We start from the raw sequence: 27,373 nt of genomic DNA, 5'->3' as shown, positions 1-27,373 counted from the left end.
CTGTGATTTGTGTTTGTTTTACTATAATGCAAGAGCATCCTTTTGGAAAATTGTACTTTAAACATCACATGAGCGCTAAAAAGCCCACGCAGCATTTAAGAAATTGTATTACTAATCAGCCTACTATTGAAAAGATAGATATTATTTAAATAGTAATATTTTTTTTAAAAAGTTTAAATACTTTAAAAGAGGAAGTTTACACTGCTCTCTCCTTTGGCTGTGACAGTCCCAGGTCCCTCCCCTGGTGCAGACAAGCGGTGCGGGGATGTTGGTCCTGTTCGTGCGGGGTAGGACCCGGCTCTGCCCCAGCGCCTCTCCCTGCCCTGCTCACCTGGTGCACCTGCCCTCGGCGCGTCATCTCGCTCTGCCCATGGCCTCTCGGGGCTGGCTGACGTCAGGGTGCGGTGCCCGGGACCGCCCGGCCGGACGCGGCTTCGCCTTCCCCGACGGCGCCGGGGCAGCGCTGCCACCGCAGCCCGGGCTGCTGCTCATCCCGCTGCTGCTGCAGATCCCCATCCTGCCGCAGAACGCGATCCTGCTACGTATCCCGATCCTGCTGCAGATCCTGCTGCTGCCGCTGCTGCTGTTGTTGCGGCTGCTGCCGATCCCGCTGCTGCTGCTGCAGCTCCATCGCCGGAGCTGCCCAGCCTGGCCACAGCCGGGGCAATGCGGCAGGAGTCCCCGAGGTCACTGCAGCGAGACTGAGCCTGGACACCGAGGAATAACAAACCAAAACCGCTGGGGATTTGCAATGCAGGCAGCCTTTCCAGATTTCTTTTCTGCTTTGCTCCCACCCTGCTGTTGGATTTGAGATCATGTATGTGGTTTTGCTGTTGATTACAGGAGGGTGTTAAAATCTAGGGAGGGAAGAGGATTCAGAGGGATTAATATGTTAGTTTTGATTTTTAAGGGGATTTTATTTTCTTTCCCCTTATCCCTGCCCTTCATCTTTGTTAACACAACTTCATCTTTATTATTTTTATTTTAGGTCGGTTAATATTGTAGCTTTTGGGAATGAAAGAGATGGTTTTTCTGAGGACAATCAGCAGCCCAGCCTGATCTGGAGCTATCTCGGGAGAAGTGCTCTCATTTCCCAGATCGACAGCAGCTTGTCTGCCAGTCATGTTGGAAACCCAGTTTTTACTGAGTATCAAGCCTGTGTATTTGGAAATGTCAGACTGGTGGTACACGACTGTCGTGTCTGGGTAAGAGATCCATCTCAGTCTTTTTAACTACAATTAACAGTGTGAGCTCTTTTACTAAATGAAACCATATCCTAATTTTAAATGGTTTTCATTGTTGTGGGATTTTATTTGTAGTTTTATTACTGCATTTAGTAAAAAAAACTTTAAAAATGTAACCAGGCAAATGCTGGGAAATCTCAAAGGTGCTATAAAAAGGTTCTCATAAACCAACCTCTGTTCGGCCTTCCCTGGAAGAAGGTGTTTTTTTCAACTGTGTTGCTTAATGGAAATTTTGTGAAAGACAATCTAGAAGTAAACAAGAATGCCTTGTGACACTGCACCATAAGTTCTCTCTCCAAATATTTGCCAACAATAAAATGAAACTTTATTTTTCTGTAAATAAAGGCTGTAAGTTTTTGAGCTGTGAAAAATGACAGATTAAAAGATCTGATTGTTTATATATTATATGAATTATATATTATTCATATAATAATAAAGGGAATAATTTTACTCCTCCTACAAAGAATAATCATGTCTTAACATTATTGACTTTATCTGATGGTAAATAACAAAGACTTTGGCACTGTTGCTAGTTGTCAGCACTTTTGTTAGTAAGTGAGAAAACTTAAGTTTGGAGCAGAGCAATGATTATGTAAGAAATGATACTGATAATTTGAATTAAAACATATTTACTACTTAGCAGCCTTAAAAAAATAAAACCTCAGTTTACCAGCTTTTAGAAATTAAAACAATAATCAGTTTCAGCTCCATAATTCTATCCTTTGGATGATTTTTGTACTCCTGTAAGGGAAACCTTTTGTAGAATCTGCAGGAGCCATAACAGCTCCATGAAATTATCAGAAGCCAACAATCTTAAAATGAAACTATCCAGTTTAGCTGTCCTTCTGCTCTTTATTTCTTTTTGCCAGCTGCTTACAGACACCAGTTCAGATGGACTGAGGGATCCTGTTTCTAATCTGTGAAGCTGCATGTGACCTGCATGTGCAGTTTGCTGGAGTAACCAGAGCACAGCAAAGAGTAAAATCTCCTGAATATAAATGAAGTCTGTAGGGCTTCAAAGGCTGTTTCAGAGGGATGGAGGGAGGTGGGTAAGGGAGGTGGGAATGTAAGTGAGGGTAGCTGGAGAAGGGGAAGCAAGGACATAGGTGGGAGACAGAGTTGATGTGTTTTTACATTGCTTTAATTGCATTTGGCCTTCTGCAGAACAAGGTTGTTCAGTTCTGGACACCTTTTAATTTCTGCCCTTCAAAAGTTAGCTTGTTATTGTCCGAGTCACTGCATTTCTGCAGCCTCAGTTTTTTTTTCCTCTATCAGTTAAAGGAGGCAGGAAATATATTACTGAGAATGTGGAGGACAAATTAGCATTTTTCTCTTCATGGAAGACATGTCAGATAGCAGGACTGGACTCTGCATGACTCTTTATGTGTCATGCATAAAGCAGTATCCTTGCTAGGGTAAGGCAGAGCAGGACCATTTCCCACAGCCTGAGTGCTTGAGGTTTACTATATCACAGTAGATCCTTCAGAGCTGCTCCTCTGCTAGCCTGGGGAAACAGCACAGAACAACTCAAGATGTTGACAGATGTTGCCTCCGGCCATATTCTGCATGGAAAAGGATCCCTGTTTCATCTTACCAAAACATAGAGGAGGTGGTATGGTGGGCCTTGCAGTATTTCAGCCTCTACTGTCTGAGCCCAAGAGAGATTTGCATTTTACCTGGGATTTGTACTAGATTAAACCCAAATGATTAAGTCCAGAGAGTCCTAGACATGAGCTTGGCAACTGAGTACACTGATAGCTGTGAGTCTCAAAACTCAAAGGTGCCCATCTGTTCTTTGTCTTCCACAGCCACGAGTCTGGAAAAGCAGTGTTGATGTGGTTTTACTGAGTAGAGTTCCGCAGTGAGTGGGGGGATCCTTTTGCGTGGCAGATTGTGGTGCAGTTTAATTTTCTTGAGTTTGAGTCTGCTGCTGCACCTGTCTGTCAGCCCAGGATACTGCTCAGCCTTTTTTGAGTCTCCAGGAGGGTCAGCAGGTCAGGTGTCTTTAGGAAATTACAAAGATAAATTCATGTTTGCCAACATGCAAACGAGCGTCTTGTGAGGACCTCTCCTTCTCGTGGCAATTGCAGGGTGCAGGAGGGAAATGCTGACTCTGGGGACCTTATAATATCACAGGGCTGTAGAGACAGCAGTGGAACATCACGCTTTTCAAAATCTGGGGCAAAATGTCAGAGTTTCCAAGGCCAGGTTGCTCTATGTGTGCTGCTCTTGGGGTGTACCACTGTGGCTTGCTCTGGCAGAGCTGTGTGCAGGGGGCAGGAGCACAGAGCACTGACATCGTTGTCAACCATGTGGCCTCAAAATGTTTTCTCAAAAAATGCAAACCTAGGGTAAGAGAAGACATAAAGAACTAGGGAAAACACATGTGTGCTAACATCCCTCCTGAGTATTGTGGTTTTAACAGCTGATCAGTTGCTAATGTATCCTTAAGCTGCTCAATAATAAGGCATATTGAGTAAGAATGACCCAGTTTTTCTAATTTTGCAGGGTTGAACCTCTGTATGGAGCTAATAACTCAAAAGGAGAAATTCGCAAGATGAGTTTTAAGACTTGCTTTGGAAAACACTGCTTTAATTAACAATCTGTGTTAGATTTGACAGTCTTCAGGACTGAGATGCCATTTTATTGACTTAGCTGTATTTTGCAATTCCACTTTACTCTGAATTTGTTTATGCTTCTCCAGAAAAAATGCAGGCAGAATTTTTAATATCTAATTAAGTGAATCTTCTTCAAGTCCAGAATTAAGCATAGTATAGAAGCTGTAATTCATGTTTTGATTCACTTAATTGTAGTGCTGGAAAATAAATGGCAAAATAAAAAGTCCTTTGTAATGTTCCCTACCTGAATTAACTCTTGTCCTCCCCTCTCTTACCTGGAGCAAAACCCTAAGGATATGAGAATGTTTCTGTCCTGGCCTGGGGGTCTTGCTGCCATTTTTAACTTTTTCTACTAAGACCCTCCTGGTTTTGTTTGTTTGTTTTGTTTGTTTGTTTTGTTTTTGTGGCTTTTGTTTGGTTTATTTGGGTTTATTTTCCCCATGAGAAACAATACCCCCCAGAATTTTTCTAGCTTTCCCCTATTTTATAAAAACTGCTGAGCTTCTAGAGAATTACTGACATCATCAAGTACAGAAATGTTTACAAAAGGGGAATATAGAGCAGCTGGGTTTTGGAGATTGTCTTGTGCTGGGTTAGATACTTGAAGAGGGCTGGATGCTCTGCTGTGTCTGCTCAGAGCCTTGAACAGAGCTGCAGATCTCCATGGGGCTCACTAGTACACAAATATATTAACTACAATTTTGAGAAGGTACTCTGTGAATTTTTTTCTAATTCTCCCTTACAACAATCTCTTTCCCTGAACCTTTTTATATTTTTTCCTTGCTATTTACTGTACCAACAGGAGTAGTCCCTCAAACACTGTGAGTTTTCTTATGCCAGCGATATCATCCATTGTGTAGTTCTCTATCTTTTTTCTCTTTATCCTAATTCTTGTGCTCCTTAATGTGCCTTGTGCTCCTTATGCTGGCCAGCCCTTACCATGTCTAAAGGTACAGGAATCTGCACCATGTTCAGATTTTATGTACTATTTTTAGAAATCTAGGCATATGACTGCTTCAGTAAAAAATGACAGCTAGTAAGTAATTTTCATTTTTCAGTATGTCATCCCTTCTCATTTTTAAGCTTGAATGAGCTTGAATGCCTGAAGTGGCAATTTACAACAAATTATCAAATCCTTGTAAAAAGTACTATTAAATTCATTTATGAGAGGATGACAGAGGCTAATATGAGCTTCCTTTGTTTTGTGAGGGAGATGTTTAGGGGGATTTCTGGAGGAGATACTTCCATCTGTGCTGCAGATTACTCATCTGAGTAAGTTCAGGGGACAAGTAAGGTATGGAGAGTATACCCATAAAATTTGTCCTGCTGCAGACCTGATAAGAAACTGCAGAGGAATCTTAAAATAAAAACAGAGAAGGCTCTGGTATGTGGTGTGGAGGACATCAGTGTGAAGGTTTTGGTAATGGAGATTGGGTCTGTAGATGGATCATAGAGAGGGATAACTCTCCAGGTGTTCCCAACGCAGTTCTCTTGGATCCTGGGGTAATCCCAGGGGAGCATTCCTACAGGGTGTCCAGGCGCCCTTTTCCCCACAAAGAGTGGTTGGCTTTGCTGCTGCCTCAGATCCAGCGCTGGGGTGGTTGGACATGGGGACACTTATGAGCAGCTTTCAGAAAGAGCGTGGGCATTGCAAGGGCGCTTGTGTGAGGAACTTCACTGCCGTTCAGAAAGGCATTCATAAATCATTTTTAACAAAGCAGGTATTGTTGTCTTCTGGGATCATGTGATTTTGTAGGAAAATCATATCTTCAATGCCTCTGAAAGCTTTATTTTCAATACTGAGTGTTGAGAAGTATAATTTACTAATGGCAAGAATATGTTATGAGACACTTAGAATGAAGGCATGGAAGGAAAAAAATGAAGTTTTTTCCTAGTATGTCCTGAGTGGAACAGCAACAGAAGTATAATTAAAATTATAATTAATAAGGTCATAATAAAATAATCTTAGCTGTACAGATACTCTTTCCTTTTGCCAATGTCTGATTTGTGAAATGGAGCAGGAAGCATGATAAGGAGTAGCTGTTACAAAAATTTCACAGATGGAACCTGAAATTAAGGTTATTCCTGAATCTGAATAGCTGTTCATCATATGATGACATTCCCCCTGTCATTTTTGCATGAAAGGTTCTCTAAAAGCAATAATGAAGGAGGCTCTAGATGCTCTGTCTTAGGGATATCTTGTGCAAATAACCCATTGTCAGAGATATTTTTGGAGGATTTTCTTGGCAGATGAGATTTATATCAGTTCTACTCTGGAGTGAGTGAAAAACAATATACCAACATACCACAAAACCAATATACAAACAATATAAAAATATACATATTAAATTCCATAGAAAGATTTCATAAGCATTTTTTATTACTCATGCTTAAAGCTGTGCAGTTACAGTGTATTTGTGCACCTGTGCTCTACTCTTTGCTTATGATACCACACATTGTCTTCAGTCTTGTAGAGATGGGCAGATGCAAATCTGGGCTGATCTTGAAAATGGTCAGCTGGAAGGAAATTGCAAAGGAACAGATGTGCTTTCTGTCTGCCAACAGAACAGAACAGATAAATATCCCATGTTATTTTTGGGGGTTGTGTTGTATTTTTCCTTTAAACCTTTGTTGTGTTAAATGTGTGCAACTCTGTTAAAAATTCTTCGTTGAGATCTTCACCAATTAAAGTGTACTAAAGCTTTCCCTTGAAAATTCTCAATTTTTGCCTGCTTGTGTGATCAAGTTCTCCAAATGTCCATCTAGATGGCTGTCTCTAAGCACTGAGGCTGGTAGTCCTACTTCTAGAGGTGCTAAATGTGCATTTCTGTGTAAATGTTATATCATTAACCAGGCCTAAATGATTGTATTAAGTGCTAATTGACACTGTCCTTACACTGGGATTATAACAGTCTCTAACTGAGTTGTCTCAAAAAAAAAAATATCAAGGGCAGTGCACTTGACCTCCTCTGTTGTCAACATGGTTAATCATGTGAGAGCTATTCCTGATAAATTTTTAATTCTGGTTTACTTATTGCAGAACAAAAGCTTCTATTATAGACATCAATGGGAATGTCTACTGTAATTTATTTCCTGACTTATTTCTTTGTAAGGTCAAGACCTGAATTTGGAATGATGTGAACTGACACTTTAGGCAAATACTCCCTGACTTTGACTTCCATCAAGTTCATGCTACTACTTCTTGTAGTTAAGAGCATTGCAGCTACCTCACCAGATTTCAAACAATGACCCTTTTGAAGTGATCAAAAATAGTTATGTTGACAATGCAAGCCACGCCACTTGTTGTTGATATTACTAACCTTTTATGTAGTTCACTCCCATTTGTAATGCTCTTATTTCTGTACTTGCTTTACAAAACTTAAATTGCTTCCCACTACCCAAACTTTGAGTTCTGCCCTTTTGTCACTTTTTCTCTGTTCAATTATTTCTATTTTCACACTGTCTTTATTTCATTACTGCTAATTTCCTTTTTTTTTTTTCCCTCAATATCCCAAGTTCTTCTAGTTTTGCCTCACATGCTACGCAGGGCTGCCATAGAATCGCAGAATCCCTGAATGATTTGGGTTGGAAGGAACCTTAGAGATCATCTCGTTCCAGCTACCCCTGCCGTGCTGGGGAGAGGTTGCATAAACATGTGCTTGAGATTTGTTAGTTCTTTCCTGCCATGCACAGGAACACCTTCCACTAGACCAGATTGCTTAGAGCCTCATCCAGCTTGGCCCTGAGCACTGCCAGGCATGGGGCACCCACAGCATCTTGCGGCAAACTGTGCCAGGGCCTCACCATCCTCTGTATAAAAAATGTCTGCCTTATGTCCAACCTAAATCTACCCTCTTTTAGTTTAAAACCATTGTCCCCTGTCCTATCACAACAGGCCCTGCCAAAAAGTTTGTCCCCATCTTTCTTACAAGCCCCCTTCAAGTATAAAAAGGGCAAAAAGCCTCTCTGTTTTAAGAAGTAGAGTATTTTGGGTCATTGGAGGTTTTATTCAGTTCTCTGGACCACTTCCAGACTTCTCTCAAGAGTTTTCAATTTAGCATACATTCAAAGCCAAGGTTCCCCTGGTATTTATGAGCTACCTCCAGGTGAAGCAGAAATTGTGGAATCACAGTTCCATGACAGGTACGCAAGTAATAACCATATGTTGCATGTGGATACAGCACAGCTGTAAATGTAAGAATATCAAACAATTTTACAGGTTAAGTCCTCAGCACAGAACAATGAAAATTTGAATGTGAAATTGAAAAAGAAAGTTTAGGTATGTGATTTAAGTCCTCATCCTGAAGACATTAACACCTGGTGAAGCTATGTAGAAGCTCTAGTTACAAAAGCCACACTGAATGATTGAGTTTGTATTTAAAAGTTCATAGGTACATAGGATAATTCTGTGTAACCCTTTCTCTAAAGTGTTGTGATTAATAATGTTTTTGTATGTGTTGCTGAAAACATCTACCACTGAAGGTGCTTTTATTTCCTAAAGGAAACAATTTTAAAGTTAAGTAATTAAAGCAGCAAAGATTCTTCCTGAAAAGAGTATTCCCTGATAAACCCTATTTTTAATTCTTCTGACAGAATTCCTGAATTAATGGAAAATATTTATGATTTATTATAACAAACAACTTGCTCTCCAAACAAGGAAATTACAAAGCAGGAAGTCTGCTCATTGTTGCGTGTCTTCAAATAAGATCTAATCAGACAGAAACAATTATGTAGAGTTTTGCATTAAGAATATAGAATATTTCATCTTTTTCTTTAAGTCAGTAAATTCTTGATTGGTGTTTTTATTCTTTTTAGGATATATTTGACAGTGACTGGTACACTTCCTGCAGGCTCATTGGAGGAGCTGATATTATTGTGATTAAATACTCTGTCAATGACAAGACTTCATTTCAAGAACTAAAGGACAGCTATGTGCCAATGGTAAAAAAAGCACTAAATCACTGCTCAGTTCCAGTAATAATTTCTGCTATTGGTGCAAGAAAAAACGGTATGTATCCAGCCTCCTGTAACAACAGATAAAATCTCATTTGGAAGTTGGGTATAATGTAATTTCAGTAGAAGCTGGTTGTTTTTCCAAGCTGCTAACAGAAAAATTAGTCTGTCAGGATGACAGTAATATGTGCATGTATTTTGGCTCCCTAGACTGATGTGCTGGCAAGAACACTGTGCTTAATTAACCTCAGTAATGATAGGCAACCTATCCTTCTTTGACCTCTGCAATGACTCTTCTTGTGGAGCCGTCACACATGAGGATTAAATCTAGTAATTTGGATTAAGCAACATACATTGGGGTATAAAGTATCTCTAGTCTATGAGATTAAAATTATATCCAGCATTCTAAAAATACTGGAGAGTGGTTGGGAAAAACCTTGAAATTCTCTGGGATTTTCTTCCTAAAGCAATGACTGAAAACCACAAGCCTGGCTTGTCTTTTACTTCATGATACTTTACTAAAACAAGTGGTTCTGAGCGTCCCTCTTTTAATGAGTAAGAGACATGATGGATGTATATGTAGACATTTATTTTGTACTGTACAGAGAAATATCAATCCATATGAAGTATATCCTCTGTGGATGCTCTGTGTTGCTAGGGTCTACTTATAAACCTCTTAGCTTAGTGACGGATATAGGACAGTTAAAGAGCTGCATAACAGTTAAATATTTATTTTCTTCCATTTAGTAATTCAGTGATCATGACCAAGAATTTTCATGCTCTGGTATATACAGGAGTAATAAATCTCCCATTCTAAGTGCAAGGTCTTAGTGAATTGTTTGTATTCCCCAAGAATTTCCTTACACTTTTTGTTTAGGAAGAGGACATCACCAAACTGAGTGACTCCTCTAGTGGTTATTTTTTCTTTCCACTTAGTTTTTTTTCTCTCTTCCTCCCTAAGTAATGTGGCCATGAGAGACACCAGGCTGGACCTCTGGGTTTATCCTGGGACCTGTCAGAGCAAACTGCTGTGCACACACAGAACCCTTTTGTTTCTAGAAGTTATTTGTGAACACAGCAGTTTGCTCATACAGATTACTAAGATCTTAATCCTCTGTAGTGGTAAATGTTGATGCCAAAACAAATTATTAAAAAAACCCAGCAAAAGCTCTTTTATTATGTTATCCATAGGTCTAGGCAGAGGACATTAGCAGGGAGCATGCACAGCACATTTGAAAGCACATGCATGGCTGGCACATTCTTACTGTCATTACGCCAAGCTCACCCAATGTGGCTGGAAGATTTTTAACATTTAAATGGCATAATCTTAAAAGTACCTATTTTGTGTTTTCAAAAAATGTATGTGAAGTACATGTAGATGAATCAGATCCTGCAGTATGTACAAACCCATCAAAGGCTGGTCTGGAGTGGAAATTTTCTTCTTTCACTACTGTGTGTACTTCCTGCATGGACAGGCCACAACAATTCAACAGGTTTGAGGGTGACATTCATGAATGATAACACCTGCAGGCTAGTACAAGACCTGAGCATGCAAAGCTATTGAGCCAAAGCCAAATCTGGCATCCATAAGTCTGGCTGAACTCTTCCAACTTAACAAAATCAATAAAGTAATACTAATGTAATGTATACAGTGGTTTGTAGAGTGACTAGTGTTTTGAATTGATTAATATGAAGTTGGGTTTTTTTCTATCATTACAGATTTATTGTATAAAATTCCTATGTTTTCATTTCCCTCTTTGTTCTCCTATAAGTAAAATATCTTTATAGTTATTTAAGAATCTAAGAATTGTGCATTATTTGGCCAAAATGGTTATTTTCCATCACTTTTTACCCCAGAAGTGCCTTGCACCTGTCCCCTGTGCACTTCAGACAGGAGGAGCTGTGTCACAGCCTCTGAAGGAGTCCAGCTTGCGAAGGAACTCGGAGCCACTTACCTTGAACTGCACACTCTTAATGACTTCTACATCCAGAAATACTTTGGAGGAGTGGTGAGTGAGAATCTGCAGCTTTGGAAGCAGGGTGGAACATGCATGAGATGCATGGCAGATGTGAGGGCTTCAGAGAGCCGGGGGAGGCACACCATGGGCCCTTCCACCAAGTATCAAGTTCCCACCAAGGCAAAATTCCAGTTAGAAAGAGATTCTTCCCAGTGAGGGTGGTCAGACAGTGGAACAGAATGGTCTGGGGGGCTGTGAGTGCCCTGTCCTTGGCAGTGTTCTTGGCTGGGTTGGAAGGGGCTTGGAGCAACCTGATCTGTGGAAAGTGTCCCTGCCTATGGCAGGGGGATTGGAAGAACTCAGTGGTCTTCAAGGGGCTTTCCAAGCAAAACTATTCTAGGATTCTGTGAGTCTATGATGCTATCTGAATTAGCAGTACCAAGGTTGCTCTGGTTTTAAGTAGGAAGATTTAGGAAAGCTATTTGACGCACTGCAGTAAGTTTTCCACTTGTATTCTTGTCCTTTTATCTTGCTGGCTAACATCCAGCTGAACGAGGCCACTCCCCAAGATAGAATTAGCATCTAAAGAGGTCGGTAAATTGAATGTCGTTGTGTCTGTCAGTTCTAGAAAGATTAAATACACAAGAATTAACCACAATCATTTGAATAAATAGTCTAGTAAATTGTGCTAGTTCTATCTAAATATGGTAGCTTCTCAGAAATGAGTTTTGGGACTCTCCTGGATGACTGGTAATAGTGTCAGCAGCTTTAGTCCTGCATACAGAACCTGTTATACCCCTTAATTTGATGTATAGGTTGTTATTAAATAACAATTTTTTTTAAAAAAAAATACATTTCTTGTCTTAGCTTGAATATTTTATGATCCAAAGTTTGAATCAGAAGTCATCTGAAAAAATGAAGAAAAGGAAAAAGACACAGAAGTGCCGTCGAGTCCAACCACCTCAGCTTGAACAGCCAGGTGCTCATTGATATCTGGTCTCTAGTATAATTCCTTATGTGTATCACTTTATTTGCACAATCAGTATTTTTTACTACATTTTTAAGTAACAATTGTTACTATGAGCTGTGCTTTCTATTATCAGCTGTTCTGGTTATGTTGCATCTCCTTTTAGTGATAGTTTAATTTACTTGGGGAGAATTGTATGGCAATATATAACATCGCAATGGATTTCTAGTTTATTTTAGATATAACTAATAGGAATGGTTTTCTGGTGGACTTACAAAAACATGAATTGATAAAAGCTTTACATGAAGTCTTAGCAGACAGATTAAAAAAGATAGTTGTTAGAGCATGAATTATTACTCTACAGTATATTCAGATAGTGTTTTTGTTTGCTGCAGATAAAGCAAGGGAGAGAAGTACTCACCTGTATGTGATTTCTGAGCATCTGATGCATTTGCTCAGTGAAAAAAGTACTGACAAGTAGTTACCTATAAACCTGTAGTTTTCTCTTCTTCCAAGTTCTAAAAATTTGCTCAGACCTCTTAGATTTGGAATACACAGTCCAAGTTTCTTTATAGTGTAACTTTCTATAGAGGGTTCATGAAAGGACAGACACTTACTATTAAACTAAGCATTTCTTAATTTACTTACTGTATTAAGTATTTCCATTTTTCAAGTATTTTACTCAAGATATTCAAACAGCATATAAGAAATATTCATATTGAAGATCTCTTTTAAAAATTAAACTGACTTGATAAGGTCAGTTGTCCTGTGTTTAGCACTTGCAAAGGCTGTAAAACTTAGGTTTTACAGCCTGACTTCTTTTGCAGAAAAGATGCCGATCCTAAAGGGCGAAGCCTCGCACTACAATGCAGACCTGCACAATCTGCTCTGCTGCTGCCAGTGTGCAGATGTGGCCTTCTACACTGAGGACCTCAGCACAGTGGTGGAGGCTCACAAGATCATCCTCTGCTCTGTCAGCCACCTCTTCATGCTGCTGTTCGGGGTGAAGAGCCCGTCCGACGCGCACGACGCCTCCGTGGTGCAGCTGGCACAGAGCCTCTTCACGGTGCAGGCGGGGGATCCCTTCCCCTCCTCCCCCCGGGCTGTCCCACCCTGTGTCCCACCAGTCAGGGTGGTGGTGAAGGATTCTGTCTTCTGCTCTTGTCTCCCAGATATCCTCCACTTCATTTATTCAGGTACCTGCAGGGAACAGATCGGGAACTTATTTCCTATTGTCTCATGGAGGAATATGTGCATCGCCCTAAGGAACTTGGCTTTGCTGTTGCTAGATGATGTCTCACCTTGTTTCCACACCAATTTTATCCCTTGTGATTACTATGCACAATGAAAACACCATCGCCTATAACAAAAATTAGGTTAGTTGTCATTCCAGATTTAATGGGCCTAAATTAAATTAGTCCATAGGCTAATATCAATAACATTCAAAATTTTGCCAAAACAAATTTGGAGTTTGAGTCAGTTTTAGATCCTAGGCTTTTAAATATTGTAAATGGTTGCATGTTCTAAACACAAGGGCAAGAGTGCAGAGTTGCTTAAGAAAACTCAAGTAATTTTTATTCTGAGTGTGGTGCAGCTGAAGAGAAAACAGTGATAAGTGGCTGGAGTGTGGAGACCTTTGATGTGTTGCATGAGTTCTGCTACCAGTTGGTACAGTCTGTGACCTCACCTACCTAATGCCAGCTTTCAAAATGGCATTGATATTTTTTTAACGTTTCAGATGTTGCTTAGAATTACTCAGCAGAAAGATTTGGGGTTTTTTCTGGAATGCCTGTTTGTTCTTTGTAAAATATTTTACAACCTGTCAGAGAATCTTTCAGCTTTCAGTTGGAGTTTTTAAATCTAAGACACTTCTTTCCAAAATAGTAACAAACATAAAGAATAGATGAAGAAGTTTTCCACTGAAAAAAAATCCATGAATAGATTAATTTTTTTGTTCTTATTTATTTGAGCCAAGGACAGGGGATGAAAACTGGATTTTCAGCAGGTGATGGATAAATACAATATTTTTAATTCATAGAATAATTTAATAATTTGGGTTGGAAAAGACCTTTAAGATTATCAAGTCTAACCACTAACCCATCACTGCCAAACCCATCACTTAAACCACGTCCCTAGGTGCCACATCTTTGAAGTGTCTCCAGGGATGGTGACCCTACCACTGCCTTGGGCACCTTGTTCCAGTGCTTGACAACCCTTGAGGTGAAGAAATTTTCCTGATACGGAATCTAAACCTCCCCTGGTGCAACTTGAGGCTGTTTCCCCTTGTTTTGTTACTTATTACCTGGGAGAAGAGGCTGTCCCCAGCCAGGCTACAACCTCCTTCCTGGCAGTTGAAGAGAGCAACCAGTTCACCCCTGAGCCTCCTTTCCTCCAGTCTAAATATCTTTGTAAACATCTTCATCTGTTACCATCTACAGCTTGGATCTAGTGCCTTGTGTGTGCTAATTTTCCTTTTTTACTTTCCTTTATGTCAGCCAAGGAGCTGTGAAACTTTGCACTTGCAGGCAGAGCTCTGCTTTATGTTTTGGTGCCTCTGAGAGGTGAAAGTCCTTGAGGTAGAGGCTGAGAAGAGAACAAATAATGAGTTTTCAGATTTTCAGGGCTGTGACATAATGCCCATGAGGTTATAAACCCTTAACCAGTCTGGTATAGATGGGATATAATTGAGCTGAGGATGCTGTGTGCTGTAGATGCTGATTGAGCCTCCTGACAGCAGAGCATCTTCAGGGCTGTGCTGAGTTGGGCTTGTTACTGAGCTTGATCTGTTTCTGTCTCCTTCTTGTCCTGGCTTAGAACTGAAAGTTACCACAAAACCTCACTTTGCCTCTGAGACTTACTCCAGCAAAGTGCATGAGGATAAACTATCTTTGTTTTCACTCTCTTCATTTTTCCAAGAAAGCTATTGAGACACCTCAGTGAATGTCATGGCTTTGACTGTGAAAACAAGAATAAAAGAAATTATGCTGCAAATTTTGTGCTGATTTTAGCTGTGAGGATTAAGAATGTAACTGTGCATTAAATTTTTCTAGCCTGACCCCTACAGAACAATGCAGCCAGCAGCAGAAGCAGAAGCTAAAAAATTTCCACAAATGTTGAAACATTAAGGATTTTTTTTTTTCTGAATTTCTACCTGCAATTTGTAGTGACTGAACTGGGAGGAATGAATAGATTGAGTGTGAAAGCAAGTGAGATGTTCTAGTCTGTTGGTACTTGGTTGCACAATCAAAAGTACCATGGAAATTTAATGAGCAAAAATTGCATTCTGCCCTTCCTAAAAGCAAAGATCTGGCTGATTTATGTGCAAACCTCCTACCATTTCTGCAGGATGTGTTTGGCATTGATGTCATCTTTCCTCTGCCTGCTGAGGCCTGTGCCTTGCTGAATTATTATCTGTCTCCCCCTGGTTTTGTGATAGGTGCTTTCCAGTGGGAACGATTAGAAGAGGACATAAGAAAGAAGCTGAAGGATCCAGATAAAACAGAACATGTGCTTGAGAAAGTTAAATGCATCCTGAAAACTCCAGGAAAGGTACATCTAACTCCCTTGGGTCACCATTTGTTACTTAAATTTTTGAGAAATTGTTTTGTAGACAAGGTTTTCTTGTCAGTCTTTGTTTTAAAGTTACTTTGGATTAAACAGCCTGTACTTTTTCATGCTTTCAGTGGGTAGTTTGCAGGCACATACACAGAGATCTTGATGTAACATGCAGAATTAATGTAATTGGTAAAAACCACACAAGCAGGTATTCTAAAGGGATTACTTGTATTCATAGCTTTAAACATTGTCTGCCAATATGATTATCTGTTGCTAATTCCCATGTAATAGAGGTTTCCCAGGAAAGATTTGCTCCTGAACATAAGCCAAAAGTTGGGCTTCTGCAATAGATCTAGAGGGGTGGTTCCTCATATAAATGCTGTGATGTGTAAAGCTGTCTGTAACTCAATATATTTAATTCAGTAGAAGACCACACAAAAAATGTAACTTATTATTAAGTTAATAAAAGGTCACAATGTAGAATTAGTTTTAATACAGAATTAGTTTTTACAGACATTTTTTCTGGGAGCATAGACATCAAAAAGTCACTGAACTGTTTTTAGCTTATGACTGCTCTGTTTTAGGTTTACCAGCCCTTAGTGCCCACAGCTAAAACATTTATAGGTTTGGCCTTGGAGAGCCTGATGACTTTTAAGATAGTGAGCCTGAGCTGTTGTAGTTTCTTTTATTCTTTTTTTATGCTTTTAGGGTACTCTTATTTCTCATTTAAGCTTTTTTTTTTAAGTCAAAAAGAAGGAATTGTGATTTTTTTCTTCATAAAACTAAAAATGTTATAAATTTAACATTTTAACCATAAATTCAACCTCATCTGAATTTCACTTGTCAGAATCTAGCAACACAATTTTAATATAGTTCCTTTTGTCAGCTTTAGATTATGCTTTTAAGGTAAGAAAACCAAAACTGAAAACTAACTGGGTGGGAGTACTGGGTTTTGGAGGGTCTTGACACTACCAGGTTATTGTAAGAGGAGTCTGTCCTCCAGCCTGTGAGCTCCCCCTGCCTCTGTGGAGGTAATTCCAGGGCAATATAAACACCAAACTTTGAGCTGCCTTGCCTTTATACACGGCATCACTGCAGGGTGGATGTGTGTCCCATCCCTGCTCCCCCCAGAGCCCTCAGACCTCGTTCTGCTGCAGCATTGGGTCTGCACAAGGAATGTCTGCAAAGGTTGGGACTCCAGAAAACTGGTGAAGCCCAACCTGCTTGTAGGGGCTGGATGGGGGAGCTCAAGAATTCCAAGAAGAGAGCTGAGGTGTGACTGTGAGGGACAAGAGACCCCTCAGAGCTGCTGCACTGCAGGGAATAAGGAATTAGAAGATAAAAGGTGATTACAGAGGAATGCACATGCCAGAAGCTGTTGTTTATTTTCCCATATAAATGATGTCCCATAATATTTAGTTCTGTGGGCAGCCACACATGACAGCGCTTTATTACAAATTTATTTTTCAGCTAAACACTGTAAAGGACTGCAAGTCTCACCAGATAAAACAGCTCTATAATACTTCTCTCAGGCTATTCTTTAACACACCTGTGCTGGCTGATGTAATCTTCAAAATACAAGGTACAGTACCACAAAAAGGCATCCATCCTTTACCCTTTTTCCCCTCTTCAAGAATGTGGGACATGGAGGTGACTATGGTATCAAAACTAAGGAATTATGAGTGCTTTGCTGTCACTGTGGAAAGCAGGGAAATCTTGTCCCTGTGAATGCCCTGCACCATGGTTCATCTGGGCTGAGCCTATAGGAATTCCCTCTCCCTGTCATGGCACACTGTGCCTCCCTGATTGACATTATTTTTTATTCTATTTTATTCTATTTTGGTTTACTCCAAATGTGCTGCAGTGTCAGGATTCAATGTTTTGTCTGGAAATTAAATGTGTTCATTGTTACAACGAAAGATGCAGTGTGAGAAATGTGTTGCATGCTTTTGTAAGAATAAGAATGAGATGGTTTTTAGAAGCTAACGCTATTTCTTAGTCTGTCCATACTCGCCCTTCATGCAGAAATGGCCTTCTAGAATTACATAATTATTTTCAGCTGTATATTTCAGGGACAAATATGAAGCATTAGCTCCTCAAATATAAGCACAGGTCAAGGAGACTCTTTCTAGATGTTCTGTTTAACACACAGAAAACCTCCTCAAAAATATCATTGTAAAGGAGAGGAAAATACTGATTTTGACCTCAATGACATGAACAATTCACCTCAGTGTCCCACTCCTGAGAGAGTCTTTGTGGGAAGCTGATGCCTTTTGCAGCCTTTTGCAGCTTTCCCAAAACCCTCTAATTTTATAGATTCCCACACAACGCTATGTATTTTACAGAAATAAAACCCAAATATCTGGGTTGACGAGTATTTTTAAAAAGCATGCTTATCCACTAATAAAATGTGAACTGTTTTTCCTAATAATTGATCCATCTTCTAATTTTTTTCCTCAAATTCATCCATCAGAGCAATTGTATCAAAATTAAATAACTACTAAGATAAATTGAAGGCCCTAATCTTAACCAGACAACCAAATTTGTAAGGTTTTGAGCAATTCCTTGGATACTTAGCATTACTTTGAGTTTTCTAGCTTACAGAAGTATGGAAGCCAGGAAAAATTGGAGCCCATTGTGTCTGTGTAAAGACACAGAACGTGACTGAACATCTTAATTAGTGCATAAGTGTCCATTCACAAGCACGTACAGGACATATAGCATGCAGCTTAGACATTTTGAAAGTGGAAGTACAGGAGGTAGAAACAGAAGACAAAAAATGCCAGAAGATTTCAAAAAATTACTCAGGTACCAATGTTGTGATTAAAGACATTTAATGTCTTTAATTTAAACAGTAACTTCTTTGTAAGTATATACAGTATATTGCATGTGAGTTGATCTGTTTATTATAATTTAGATTAAAACATTTACATCCAACTCTAAATGTTCATTTTGGGTTTGGTTGCTGTCCTGACTGGCACTTGCTTGGCACTTTCTTGCATACTGAGTGGGACTGATCAGTCCAGCTGGACTCTGCAGCCTGAAAAACCTCTACCATCCTGGGCTTTTGGCCTCTCCATGTCTTCCAAAGGCTGTGGAAAAGCAAAGGGTTCACTTGCAAATAATAGAAAATGAATAAATTTCTGGGAAAAAATCATCAGTGGTTTTTTCATAAGACAACCATTCAGGAAATTCACTTAGGCACAGTATTTAATCTAGTTAAATTTATACTTACTTATTGGACTTAATGGAATTTCATCTGGAAAAATTTGCTTTTCTCTGCTTTGTATGGTCATTCTGTACAAATATCACTTACCAGCAGGGTTACTGGTGAACATAAATGACTCTTCATAGAATAATTCAGGTTGGAAATGACCCCTAAGATCATCAAGTCCAACCATTAGCCATTTGCATAACAATTCATAATACTGAATATTTACGAAATGGGCTGGAGGTTCAGTTGGTGTGAACAGATTTATTCTATTTTGTCTATTCTCAGTTGGTTTAGTCTATTGCATTTTGGATAAATAATTTTTTGTTTGTTGATTTTGTTTTATTTTACTATTCATTATTCATCCTAACTAGTATGACGTGAGTGTGTTGTTAGTCATTGTCAACTTTCAACACTTTAATCAGGTTCAGTGGGGTGAAGACCTCCTAAGAAGACATGAACTTTAAAATGAAGATCTTTCTGTCTTATATAAAATCATTGCATATTTATTTTTGTCTTGCATCCTGCAGGTGCAACTGTTCCAGCCCACAGGGCAGTTCTGGTGGCTCGCTGTGAGGTTATGGCAGCTATGTTTAATGGTAATTATCTAGAAGCAAATAGCATTCAGGTTCCAGTGTATGGGGTTTCCAAAGACACTTTCCTGTCTTTCCTAGAGTACCTTTACACTGACTCCTGCTGCCCAGGTAAGGAAACTGTAAAATACAGTTCTATATCTGTAACTCATTTTTCCACAGCAGGGCATGGATAGAGAGTAATGTAGCAGCATCTCTTTGATTGAAAAATGCCAATATTTGAATGTGCAATGTCTTGAGAAAGATAACATTTTTTTATTATACAATAAAAAAGGAAATCCGTCCTATACGAGTAAAATAGAAGAAATATTTCTAATAAAATTATTTATTTGCTTTGTGCTCACATAACAAGACTCAAAGAAGTTTCAATTTAATTTCTGATCCATTATAATATTTTAATTTTTTTTTACATTACAGTAATACTGTTTTCTAGTCTGGATTCTGTGTTAAATTTAAAAGTTGTCACTTCTTGAACATGCATGTAGCTGAGTGTATTTTAAACAAGACTAAATTGCAGGAATATCTTATTTATACACATGGTTATTTTATATGTATGTAAACCCAGAAAAATATGCCAACAGGAGTGTTTGGCAAAAAAAAATTGAGCTAAAATATTCTTTACATCTCGCTCTTTATCTTTCTTGTGAGAAGAAAATCTGAATACTAAATCTAAAACTTGATTTAAATTTAGCTAATTTTTCCTTGATATAATGAATAAATGATATTTTGATATGTATTTTTTCTTTGGTTTTCTTTTGAAATAATTATTATACCTTATTCTTAGATATTCAATGTTTCTGTTTTCACTCCACCTACCACTTCCTGTTTATCAGTTTAAAAATGCAACTACTGTGCTATATTTAAAAAAAAAAAGTTTCTCTTTTTTGTCTTTGGACTTTTGGCTATATATTCTTCTATCATAAAAGTGCTTTTCTGAAAGAGAACTTAGCTAAATCCACTTATTACTTCTCAGTTACTCTAAATAAATCAGCAGCACTTGACTCATCATCTTCAAGATCCACAATATTGTCAGCAATTCTTTACACCCATCTGCCAAAAAGTTCTAAACACATTTTTTCTTCTTAATTGAATAGCTTATCTGGAAAAATAAGATGATCCAGCAAACAAAAATTTATAATAATGAAAAAAATATAACAGGGTGATCACAGGAGTCTGATTTTGTGGTTTTTGTTAGGTATTTAAAATTCAACTTGGTGAAAAGTAGCTTTGATCATCCTGTCAGAAAGGCAAAATACATGTAACTTGTGTCTTCTTGTTTTTTAGCCAGTATTCTCCAGGCGATGTCTCTGCTGATCTGTGCAGAGATGTACCAAGTAATGAGACTCCAGCATATTTGTGAACTTTACATCATCACGCAGCTTCAGAGCATGCCTAGCAGGGAACTGGCTTCCACAAGCCTCAGTATTGTTAGCTTGCTCAAAAAAGCTAAGGTACTTACTGTATATATGAAATGAGAATATATTTGTTGACTTTTATATGTTGTTTTAAAAATTTTAAGAATATCAAGAAGAATTTCTGTTCCCAAGGAAACATGTTGGTATAAAATTTGTTTATTAGGGATAACTGGTGACACAAGGGTGGCCAGAAGAAATCCTTCAGCCTTTAATTGCTGATTGTGCAGTTACAGAATCACAGAATTGCCTCTACAACTGTACCCAAGCCTGCTCCAGAGCTTGACAACCTTTACCATGAAGAAATTTTTCCTACTATTCAACCTAAACCTCCCTGGCACAACCTGAGGCTATTTCCTCTTGTCCTGTCACTTTTTATCGGGGAGCAGAGACTGACCCCCCACCTGTCCACAACTTCCTTTCAGGGAGTTGTAGAGTGTGATAAGGTCTCCCAGAGCCTCTTTTTTTTTCCAGGATAAAAACCCCACCTCCTTCAGCTGCTCCCCATAAGATTTGGGCTCCAGACCCTCTAGTCACAGCCTCATCTGTAAAATTTCTTTTATCATGGACACACTGCAGTAATTCAACTTAACTACAGCTTGTTCCAGGAAAGATGGGTTTTAGGCAAATAAAGATGTGCTCATTCCTCTTTTAGTCAAAAAAGAAAATTATGTGGTATGCAGGTGACAAAGGAGTTCCAACTGCATAGAATATTGAGAGAAATGCATAAAGGCAGGAAAAGTAAAGATTAGATGCTAAAAAAGAGAGACAATAAAGACAGGGTTGGAAAACAGAAGAGGAAAATAAAAACTAGATTGTAGGATATTGCCTTAATCAAATAGGATTTTCTGCAGCAAGAGGAGACCACAAAACCAACATGCCACATTCCTTCCCTCGATTCCTGTGAAGCTCTGCCTCTGTGCAGATGTCAAAATTTCCAAGATTCATGATACCTCAGGGTTTTTTTCTACCTCTGGGAGAGAGACTTTGTTAATTTGTTCTTGTGTGTTCACCTGTTTATGTATTTCCATTAAATTACTTTTCCTTCATTATCTTCTATAGTCAAAACTTTATTTAGTAAATTGCTTCACAGTGGAAACCAGAAATATTTTGACATGTGAGATGTGGTTATGTTTTAGACATGATAGCATTTAAGTGGTTTCTTGTCTTTTCTTTCTTCCCACAGTTTCACAATTCTGATTGCCTTTCAACTTGGCTTCTTCATTTTATTGCCACTAACTACCTCATCTTCAGTCAAAAGCCTGAATTCCAAGAACTTTCAGGTATTTTTCTGTTCAATTTGAAAAGACAAATGTTTTTATGTTTTGCTGAGGTAAAAAGTGATGTTCTGGATAATACCATTTTTGCATGAGAAAATAATTAGGGTTTCTTTAGGATATTCCAGCAGGCTGTTTCACCACTCTGGCATAGGATCAGCACACAACATGACACAGCCAGCACTGCATCACCATTTTTATCGGTCCTGTTGGGACGGCCAGGTTCCCACCTATAACTGAATTTACTGGACCAGTTTGGTCATTGTATGTCAACCCCTTCATATTATCATGCTAATTTAAATCAAGGTAAATGGGTCATTTTTGATACTTCTTCAAGTACTGGGGTTTTCCTTTAAGAAAGTAGGATGCTTATAGTAGGCTCCAGCAGATCTTATAAAATGAAAAAATGATGGCCCATTCAAGTAAATAAATCCACTTTCTTCCAGGGACCTGATGTTTATTTTTCCAAGCATTTGTATATGCTTCTGGTGGTGTAACTAGAAAGTTTTGCTCATTGCCTGTGTGATTTTCATTTACCCTGATGAGGGGTGCATCTCTTTGACCGGCGACACCTCATCATCTTAAGGTTCAGGACAGCAACACAGCAGCAGGCAGCGGCTCTCCAAGGGCTTTCCAATTCCTGAGACCTTCATAGAAATGCAGAATTAGCTGAGTTGGAAGAACACAAAAGGATCACTGAGTGCAACTCCTGGATCTGCACACCACCATCCCCAAGAGTCACACCATGGAGTATTGTCCAAAAGCTTCATGAATACTGTCAGGCTGGTGCTGTGACCACTCCCCTGGGGAGCCTGTTCCAAAGCCGAAATACACACTGTGGGAAGAACCTTTTCCTAATCCAGCCTAAATCTCCCCAAGGAGGTCTGAACACAACTTCAGGCCATACCCTTCGAGTGTCTGCCCCTCCTTTTCCTGTCTGCCCATCTTCTTCCCCTCACAAGGAAGTTACAGACCCCACTGAGGTCTCCCCTCAGTCTCCTCCAGGCTGAACAGACCAAGTGCCCTCAGATGCTCCTCACACAGCTTCCACTCAAGGCCCTTTGCTGCCCTCCTTTGGACACTCTCTAATAGTTTTAATGTCATCCTTACACTGTAGTGCCCCAGTCTGCCCCAGACTTGAGGTGGTGCCATCCCAGTGGACAGCAGAGCAGGACAATCCCCTCTCTTGCCTGGCTGGCCATGCTGGGCCTGGTACCCCCAGGACAGGAATGTCCCTCCTGGCTGCCAGGACACTGCTGACTCAACTTGTCATCGACCAGGACCCCCAGATCCCTTTCCAGGGCACTGCTCTCCAACACCTCATTCCTCAGTCTGCCCATACATCCAGGGTTACCCCATCCCAGGTGCAGAGTCCAGCACTTTCCCTTCTGAACTTCCTATGTTTGGTGATCACCCAGTCTTCTAATTCATTGAGGCCTCTCTGAAAGGGCCTCCCTGCCTTTGAGGAAGTCAGCAGCTCCTTCCAGATTTGTAGCATCTGCAAACTTGCCTGTGTCCTTTCCAGTCTTCCATCTGGGGCAGTTATGAAGATGTTGGAGAGCACAGGGCCAAGGATGGAGGCCTTTGGAACCCCACTAGTGACACGTCCCCAGTCTGATGTCACCCCAGTAACCCTTTGTGCCTGACCTGTGAGCCAGCTGCTCACCCTTCACATGATGTGTTTATCCAGCTGTGGGCTGGACATTTTGTCAAGAAAGATCTGGTTTTAGTGAGAAACAGTACAAAAAGCTTTACTGACATGCAAAAACATTACATCAACTGGCTTCCCTTGATCAGTTAGGTTACCTTGCCATAGAGGAAATCAGATTTGATTAGCAGGATATTCCCCTGAGGATTGAAGCCCTGCCTTGGGCCCAGGTGAGTGGAGTTTGCCTGCCCTCAGGCTCTCCCAGCTGTGAACTCTCTGCCTTTGTCTGTTGCCCTCAAGGAGCAATGGATGCAATCTGACTCTGGAATATCTGGGGTTAGGGGATGAAAATGTATCTTTCTGCAAATGCAGAGAAGAGTAATCTACATAATATGGTTAAAAGACTCTTATATGACTATGTCAGTGATTAAAAACCATATGCAATAAGAGATTAATGTCTTGCTGAATTCTTAGCTGCATTCCTCACCTTGCTTTCTGCACTGATCTTGAGACAAACTACTGGCACAGGAATTGATAAACCCTGCTTTATAGTTCTGCAGTATAAAAAAAATCCTTGCATACCACATATGACTGTTCTCTAGGAATAAAGTATGCTCATCTTTAGGAATATCTTTCTGCTCTCCTTAATGAGTATTGTATTCATTTTTTCAAAAAACCTTTTTTATTACTAACTTAATAATAAGGAAACATTGTGTGGAAACTCTTACGTCTATGCCATAGTAGAGCTTAAAGCAAAACAGGCAGCACTCACCTTTATTTTTGCAATTTTATTTATATCTTTAATGGAGTTTTTATCTATTTTAAAATACTTTTTGCAGCCTGTGCACATTTGCTCTATGTCTATATACTGCATTTAATTTCTTTATTTCTTTTTCTAGTGGAAGAGCGCAATTTTGTAGAGATGCACCGATGGCCTTCAAACTTGTACCTGAAGCAGCTTGCTGATTACAGGAATTATATCCACTCTCAGAAATGCCACTGCACAGTAATGTAAAGAGACTGAGTACATACAAAGTACATTTCAACTGCAAAATTTCAGATTGGGGATTATACAGAATATAAAAACTATGTCAAGAGTGAAACCTGATTCTTACCTCCTCTGGAAATTACAGACATTGTTTGTTTTGCTAACAAATCACTCTAATTTTTACCTTGAAACATTGAGAAATGTATGTTGAAGATTTATTTTAAGCACAAGGACTTCATATTCATGGGGATTAAATGTATTACAGGACAGTGTGATGACTGGCATCCGCTCCCCTTTCTAATTTCCTTTTTGTTTATTTTATTGTTTTTCATGGTTATTTATGGCTGCTAAACTGAATCTGTTGAAAATAGACTGGTTTTGTAAATCTGTGTGTAATAGAAGCATAAGAGTACAGTAGCAGTGCAGGGAAGCTGAGAAGCCAGGTCATAGGTTCTTCATATACTTCAGGATGCAAAAATTTTCTGCAGCATTTGTTAGTTCACAATATAACGGGTAGGCTTAAGAAGCATTGTAGTTACTATTAATTTATTACTCCAGAGAAAGCCTGTAGTTCTGTTACAACTCTATGAGTAGATATTTTCATTCCAGAGGAATGCCTATGCATCACGGTACTCTCTAGTGCCTCCAAATATCTAAAGATTGACGTAATTTTTCCTGCCAGTAGGTAGGAGAAGAAAGCCTGTTTTCACAATCTGCAGAACACCTTTGATAGTGTGGTCATATTGTATTTTTCCCCATGAGGAATAAAGAGAGGGAAAATTACATATGCACAGAGCAAATCTGTATGGTACTGATGGACAGGGAAGAAAGGCATAGGGGTCAACAGCCTTTCTTAGGGTTTGAGCAAAAAATCTCACTAGTAGAAGTGGCTTTTTTGGGAAAAGTGTGTCTAGTAGTCATGGTCACCACAATACATGTTAGATGTGCTGGCTATGAGGGAGATGGCCCTCACAGATTTGGGATGTTGGCTTTTGTGGTGGGACTTCGAGGTCAAACCTCCCCAGCAGGGACTCAGTTCAAGTTTAGTTATCATCATGTGCTCGTAAGCTACACCGTGTGAGACAAACCTAGCTGTGGATCCTTTCTGAGACACAAGAGAAAAACCCAGAATATTATGACTGGCATGATCCTTGCAGATGCTATTTATCATTTTCTTGACCAAAACAACTTGTCATGCTGCTGACTTGTATATACATGAGCTAATGCCAAAATTAACTGAGCCTTTTCCTGAGCATAGGTGCTTTTCTAGAAGCAAAATCTAATCAAGGAACTAAACACCTCATTATCATTCTTGTACTTTCAATTCTGGCTTTTCATCTGCGTTTCTAATGTGGTATGTAGCCTGAGACTGTGGCATTGCTACCACATCAAATGTATCTGGAAAATGCATCTATGAGAAGGTGCAAAAACATTGCAAAATTGCTGGAGCTGAATCTTTTTTTTAAAGGTATAAGAATTGTTATATTTTTCAATACCATTTTCTAGATAAATTGTTCTTTTCAAATTCCATTCTAGAGTCATAGAGATTTTTTTTTGTGATACTTTGCAGAACTTGAGAGGGTGTTTCCTTCCCTATTTTTGTATGCACACAAAATAAAAAAGAGTTTATGACTCAGCTAGCTGCTGCAGACTCAAAATTCCAAGGTTCCTTTTAGGCAAGAATGATTTTTTAAAAAAAACAAAAAACCACTCTTCATCTGCAGATCCTAAAGTTATTTAAAAGATGAATATACTTATCTACATTTTCCATATAGGGAGCCTAAAATATAGAAAATGATAATGTTTTTTCAAGATCATGAAAGAAAACTGAAATTATTAAAGTGAAAAATTAGTAGGAAAGTAATATGTATGGAACTTACACATGAAAAAAGATGTTTTTATAGTTATATAGTCATCAAAAATTTAAGCAAAAATGAAATTACTGGATAGATATTAATAAAACTGTAAGTTTTTTGAAGCTTAAAGTCATGGAAAAATTTGTGCATGCAGTTAAACTACAGCTTGTCTAGACATCTGATAGCATCCTTGGTGCTTCTACCAGAAGTCAGCTCAGTTATCAAAAGTAGGGATTAAATGCTTCATACTGACAACCTGTGCAAAAGTGACACAAAAGCTCTGTGAATGTTAGTCTAAGCTTCATGTAGTACTGCATTTTTAATATTTTGAAAGCTTTCCCAGTTTTTTCACTAGGAATTAGTCTGTTGCCAATGATTTGTGTATAGATAACACATAAGAAAGTACTGGTTTTAATTTTCTGTAAATGTTTTATAGGTATTTAAAAATAGGCTTAATGGAAATATAAACACTTTATATCCAAACCAGAGAAATATTTTGCTATTATGCATTTTAGACAGTGATAGCCACAGGTTTTACACAGACAAGTCAGGCAGTATAAAATATTTAGTATTTATTCAGAGATTCAGAGATTAATGCTTACTACTGTTCAGACAATAAACCAAGTTTCCATTTTGTTTTGTATCCCCATAATGCTGCCTGTATCAGGTGCAGATGTGTTGTACTTGCAGACATACACCATCTGATATATTTTAAGTCTTAGAAGAAATCTTAGTAGACATTCTTACTTTCATCTGTAAGATGATTTTCTGTAGAAAAGTATGTACCTTAGAGCTATTTTAAAATCTTTTTTAGCATTTGGAAACATGACTGAAAGTGGATAATGATGCTTTGTGAGTTGCTATTCTTAGCTGGTTTTAGTGGAGGCTTTAGGACTGTATCCATCGCAGATAGTCAGGAATTAGGGCAGTACTGAATTTGGTATTTATTTATAACTGTGTATGGCATAAAGTAAAAACTGCTTTGATATAAACCCACCCACCTTATACTATGGTATAAAGTAAAAACCGGGAACCAATTAGGAAAAAAAAGTTATTTTAGGAAGTGGTATTTAAAAAAAAATGTTTCTGGAAT

At 38.9% G+C, this 27,373-nt stretch overlaps 1 protein-coding gene across 1 annotated transcript; it reads left to right on the top strand.

Annotated features, from left to right (window-relative positions):
- Window positions 1–352: 352 nt before the first annotated feature.
- Window positions 353–27,126, top strand: RHOBTB3 (Rho related BTB domain containing 3). Its single transcript, XM_036403372.2, has 12 exons — window positions 353–817; window positions 989–1,205; window positions 8,678–8,870; window positions 10,673–10,824; window positions 11,641–11,752; window positions 12,568–12,936; window positions 15,177–15,289; window positions 16,766–16,877; window positions 19,037–19,210; window positions 20,384–20,550; window positions 21,698–21,794; window positions 24,336–27,126. Coding segments are annotated over exons 1-12 (1,824 nt in total). The 5' UTR covers window positions 353–815; the 3' UTR covers window positions 24,452–27,126.
- The last annotated feature ends 247 nt before the right edge of the window (window positions 27,127–27,373 follow it).

Source organism: Molothrus ater, chromosome Z, assembly GCF_012460135.2.
Source record: "Molothrus ater isolate BHLD 08-10-18 breed brown headed cowbird chromosome Z, BPBGC_Mater_1.1, whole genome shotgun sequence".
NCBI lineage: Eukaryota > Metazoa > Chordata > Aves > Passeriformes > Icteridae > Molothrus > Molothrus ater.
The sequence above is the reverse complement of the archived record's forward strand: the minus strand, read 5'-3'. Positions and strand labels throughout refer to the sequence as shown.